Source organism: Liolophura sinensis, chromosome 8 (genome assembly GCF_032854445.1).
Source record: "Liolophura sinensis isolate JHLJ2023 chromosome 8, CUHK_Ljap_v2, whole genome shotgun sequence".
Classification (NCBI taxonomy): domain Eukaryota; kingdom Metazoa; phylum Mollusca; class Polyplacophora; order Chitonida; family Chitonidae; genus Liolophura; species Liolophura sinensis.
In genome coordinates, this window is record NC_088302.1 from 48,717,919 (window position 1) to 48,723,004 (window position 5,086).

The window sequence follows — 5,086 nt, forward strand, 5'->3', positions numbered from 1 at the left end:
ATAAATTCCTTTTAAGTGTTTTGCGTACTAATTATCTTATTTGTCACCTCTTAATTGCAGCTCGTATGTGGATGTTTTTTTTAACTAGCACTTAAGATAAATGGTGACTGCGTACACATCCATTTAAGCAGTGCAAACTGGCTACTCAAAATACTGTTTAAGAATTTATGTGGCAAAGATTTATCTTAATCACGTGACTTAATTGTGAGCGACTGATTATAAGATCGTGTATTTTGGGGATGTCAGTACCAAACGTTTATGAATGATTCAGACTACAAGAATGAAGTGCACTTAAGTCTATTCTATTACTGACCGTAAATTAATGGGGTCATTTTACTTGTGCCTTGGCCTTTACTCCCAAGGGCATGGACAGAACCGCCTTCTACACATCCTCATCGACCTTCGAATTGACCTCAGTCCATGATGGCTTGACTTGGGAAATCTCTCTGGATGTCCTTCCTATAATGACTTCCCGGCTGCTGTTGCCAAATGATCAGACGTTAGATTTAAGGCGCTACTTTTACTCGTTTGCCCAAGATATCTGGCAAATAAAATTATTGGTAGCGAATTAGGATTCTCGAATGTTAGACGAAGATGCGGAGCAGTCACAGGATAAAACTATCAATTTCTTTACATGTATTTATAACTTATTCGTTTGAAACTGATACCTTTGAGTCTAAAACTTCGTGTTTGGCATTGTTTTCACATTGATTTCCACCTCACTAGATAGGCATATATATTCATGTGTCGACATTTCACCTGTCATGAAGTGCACCATCATTGCCTGGAAAAATAGGGAGAATATTTACCTAGACAATTCTTTTTTTATTGATGATGAAGACTTGTTTAATAAATGGCAAACGTGAGTTGAAAATGTATTTTCTGTTTATCTTTAGGGTTGTAAATAAGTTTTATTAGGATCATTTCATCGTTAGTGGTCATAGCTGCCCATGATCTGATTTCGTTCTTTATATGCTCTCTTAGTTTTTTGATGGTTTATGTTAAATGTTGCCTTGAGAATCGGCCTTGCGATTACTTTTCTGGAACGCCCATTGCAGTTCTTGGCTGGTATACAAATGTCGCAGGCTGCGGACGGACCTTCAAATGTACGACCGCAGAGGAAGGCAGCAAGAGCTACATGGACTTGAATTCACAGTATCATAATACAGTATTATGTCACTTTCTTGGTTAGTTCAGTGGGCTTGTTAGCGGTGACTACACCTTAATGTCTGTGTAATAGTTACATGTATTTTTTCACCCCCAAAATATAAATGTATTTTTCAAAGAAACTAAAAACAAGAGATTACAAGTTTGTCGGAAAGTAAACCCATTTCTCACGTATCAAAGTTAGCCATATATTGTGACGTGTAATACCATTGGATTCATAGAAATAAAATTTACATAAATTAAAATCTGACAAGGTGAAGAAAAAGTTCCGTTCAAATTCGTGAAAGCAGTAAGAAATGGTGGAAGGGGTTTTGGTCATGTTTTACTCCCATGCTAAAGAGGTTTTGAATTAAAGTTTAATATGTTGAAGTAATATTTTAGTGTCCAAATTTAGCTCACCTGAATGCAAAGATGACTGAAACTGACACCTCAAAAGACGGAGCCACATATGGTTTGTGTAGAAGGATATTCGAAAGAAGACAAATTGTTTTTGATAGTTGTCATTAGCAACAGTAGAAAATGCTGACGAGAAGAATATGTCAGTGGACACCAGGGTGTCTTCTGTTATGGGTTGTCGCCAAACATTCATCATCATCTCAGGTATAAAATACTGTCTGGTGTTTTATGAGCTGTGATAAAGGCTCGCTTTTCTCGTTTTTCATCGTTTCAAATGACAAAAAATCCCGTATCGAGTTTACGTGGGAGAGTCTTCGTTTTGAAAAAGAAAAAGATTACTTGAACAAACAGGCCGCAACTCGATTCGCTATTAGGGCTTGCCAACTGATCATATAACCAATTTCCCGAGGTTTGCAAAACTCACTGCCCTGGTTCTCGTTTCTGGTATCATAGACTGACGATATTCTCTCTCTTTTTTGTTGCAGATTTAACAGAATAACAGATCCTCAGAGAAGCCTGGGCATTCCAGAATACTATGTTAATATTTGTGGCTTGGATACCTCTTGGTCTTATGGTATGCTGACTTTTTTAATCAAGCAGACATCAGTGTCACCTTGCTAGAGATCGGTGACAAAGTCCTGGTTTTGTGTAAACTTAGAAGGCTAAAAGCATCAGGCCGAGGAACCTGTGGCAAAACCTTTCTTTAGCCGAAACCGACAATACGTAAATCGTAAAAGCTCCGAACATTTCTTAAGCCACATTTTAAAAAGTTTCTGCCCATTTGCTGCCATTTTCACCGAGCACTAAAATACAGTAAGCAATCTGTGACCGTCACGAAGTGTTAACGTCGTTCAATAATCTCAAGAGAAGAAGACTTCACATTCCCGGACGTGTCAAAAAGAAGTTGGCATCGGCAAGAAAAAAGAGGTTTACTTTTGTGCCTGCTATTTTTTTTGTGTCTGCTAAAAGACACATTTCATTCACAGGTATCGCCTATCTTTACAATGATTGCTAAACATTGTCTGAATTTGTACGCCTTTACTTGATTTACTAAAGCGCATAACACCGCCTGACAAAAAAAACATTTCATACTGGATTGATACCTAAAATGTCACAAGTTGTTACTAGTAGAATATTGTGAAACTTTCAACCTACGTTTAGGAAGGCAAGGTATTCGGCCAAAATATTTCTTTGAGAAGGTTCAAGACTGATGTTGTAAAGTAGGGGGAAAAGCATGGAGACCAACGAAACAGTTTGTAGGAATATTTCTGGCTTGTTCATTAGACATACGTGGGCCGAAACTGCGGCCTTGTTTGCCCCCATGTGTTTGCTTATAGACCGTCTTGTGACGCCATTTTGGTACTTGATAGGAATAACTGGTAATCCGCTGTCCGCTAAGATTTGGAGTTGTAAACGTATGCGTAAAAACAACTCTTCAGCCGCATATCTAATAGGTCTTGCAATGTCTGATATGATGTTTTTACTGTTTCACTTTCTCCTGGAGTTAAACGACGCATGGGATGTCCGGATGCAACATTTCCCTTTTTATTGTGAAGTGTTTAACTTTATGTATCTCATTCCCCAATACTGCTCTCCTCTTCTGGTTCTGGCGTTTACAGTTGAACGCTATATGGCCGTATGCCATCCGTTCACAAAGGAGAAAGTGTGCATGATGTCTCGAGCCATTAAAGCGGTTCTCCTCATCTTTGGCTTAACCACTCTGCTGGGAAGCACCCAGGCTTACATTTGGACTTACGACGAGAACTCACGGCGTTGTAACACGAGACCAGAGGCAGCGCACGGAGCTAGTCAGTCGTTTTTCGCAATCTGGACCTGGGTCACGGAATTACTGGTGTTCGGTGCTGTGCCTCTCACTGTTCTTGTGCTCAACATTTTCGTCATGAGAGAAGTTAGGAGAGTTTCTCTGAGTCACTCGGAAAGCCACGGAGCATTTTGTCGCCCCAGTAATGACTGCACGTCAACTGTGACGCTACTGTGGGTGTCCTTCTACCTCATTTCCACCACTTTGCCAAGTACCATCGTTTATTCGCTGCCCAATGCCTACTGGGTAGGGGATGTCTGCATGACGGACAAGGCAGTGGCCAGTGACCCAGTGTGGAACAGCTTCTTTAACTTTATGACGCTTCGGAAGATTGTAGAGGAAATTTGCCTTTCGCACTACGCGTGCAACTTTCTTATATATTCTGCCACAAGCAAACGTTTCTTGCGAGAAGTCAAAAGATGCCTTTCCTGTAAGAAAAATCAAAAAGAGTTTTCTGATTATAGCGCCAGATTCGCTCTGGCAGACTCGAAGAAAGTCATACCACAGATAAAGAAATGTATGGTGTCCTCTAGAAATTCGTCTTTGTCAAACAGTTCTACAGCTGTTTTGTAGGGGGCATACATAAGTGCTCTATAACATATATTATAAATAATAACATTATAACATGTACGGAAGAGATCAAAACAAAATAATATTAGAGCAACTAAACATGAATGGGGAGAACAAAGATTTAGAAAAAGGTGATCTATTTAAATTCCCCCCCCCCCCCACCCAAAAAAGGCTATCTTGTACAAAGTTGATCTGTTGGGCCAGTTGAGGTAACAAGGAGATTTTTTCGGGAAACAAGATAATTTTCATAGGGGGGGGGGGGGTGGGGGGGGGGAGGATACCTTCAGGTAATACGTAGACATCTTGAAAGAACAACGTCCTAATTGAACACACTCACGTAAAACATATTAAAATTTAAGAAATTACTACGGTTATGTGTTTCAGAGACAGTGCATGTCAAGGTCTTTTCTTCCTGAATTTGTTTTTTATTATATTTAAGCAGATTTTTATCATATTACAGTTAAGCAGAATGGAGCCTCAAATGTGCATTGTCTGTACACAATCTTTACCTGTCGACCCCTTTCGGATTTGAGATCAATAGCCCTTGATACATGAATTTAGGAGATCGAATCCAACTGCAGTCTTATAGCAGAATGCTTGTTGTGTTACAAAAGGAGCATCGTTACTTCCTTCCCGTCTGCTCGAATTCCTTTCCTTTAAAATGAACGAGATTGTATAGTTGGTATATAATTCGGTACTTCCTAAATAAAAAAATATAGACATTTTCATTTTTCGACCGTATTTTTCACACATTTGCCAATTTTCAACATGCTCCGGGGTTGTGCCCGGATTCCTCGCATTGTAATGCTCTCTTTTATCGAATAAAGGAAATATTTTTGAGTATGGCGAAAAACTCTAATTTAACTAACAATTAAGCAGACTCAGCCAACTTGAGTTTAATCGCCTTGCATATAATTGGTCATGTATGCCTAGGCTCTTAAAGGAGTCATTAAGTGGTTAGGGTTTGACGTTGTACTTAACAATTTTTCAGTCATATGACGACGGACTCCTTAGAGTGCGTGTACGTGTAATGTGCCTCTTTTTGCAGAACGGATTTCCACGGCTTTGTTACCTAGTGCTGCTCCACTGAGAAGGCAAGCAAGCCGCCCGACGAGAACCATTACACTGATA

The 5,086-nt window shown here is 39.6% G+C and overlaps 1 protein-coding gene across 1 annotated transcript; it reads left to right on the forward strand.

The window, feature by feature from the left end:
* Positions 1-3,235: 3,235 nt before the first annotated feature.
* Positions 3,236-3,958, forward strand: LOC135473624 (uncharacterized). The gene has a single exon (XM_064753485.1). The coding sequence runs from the start codon at positions 3,236-3,238 to the stop codon at positions 3,956-3,958; it is 723 nt and encodes a 240-aa protein (XP_064609555.1).
* Positions 3,959-5,086: the final 1,128 nt, after the last annotated feature.

What these genes read in the sequence shown, in the direction of transcription:
- LOC135473624 (XM_064753485.1), top strand. Translation starts at nt 3,236, where the DNA reads ATGTCTCGAGCCATTAAAGCGGTTCTCCTCATCTTTGGCTTAACCACT.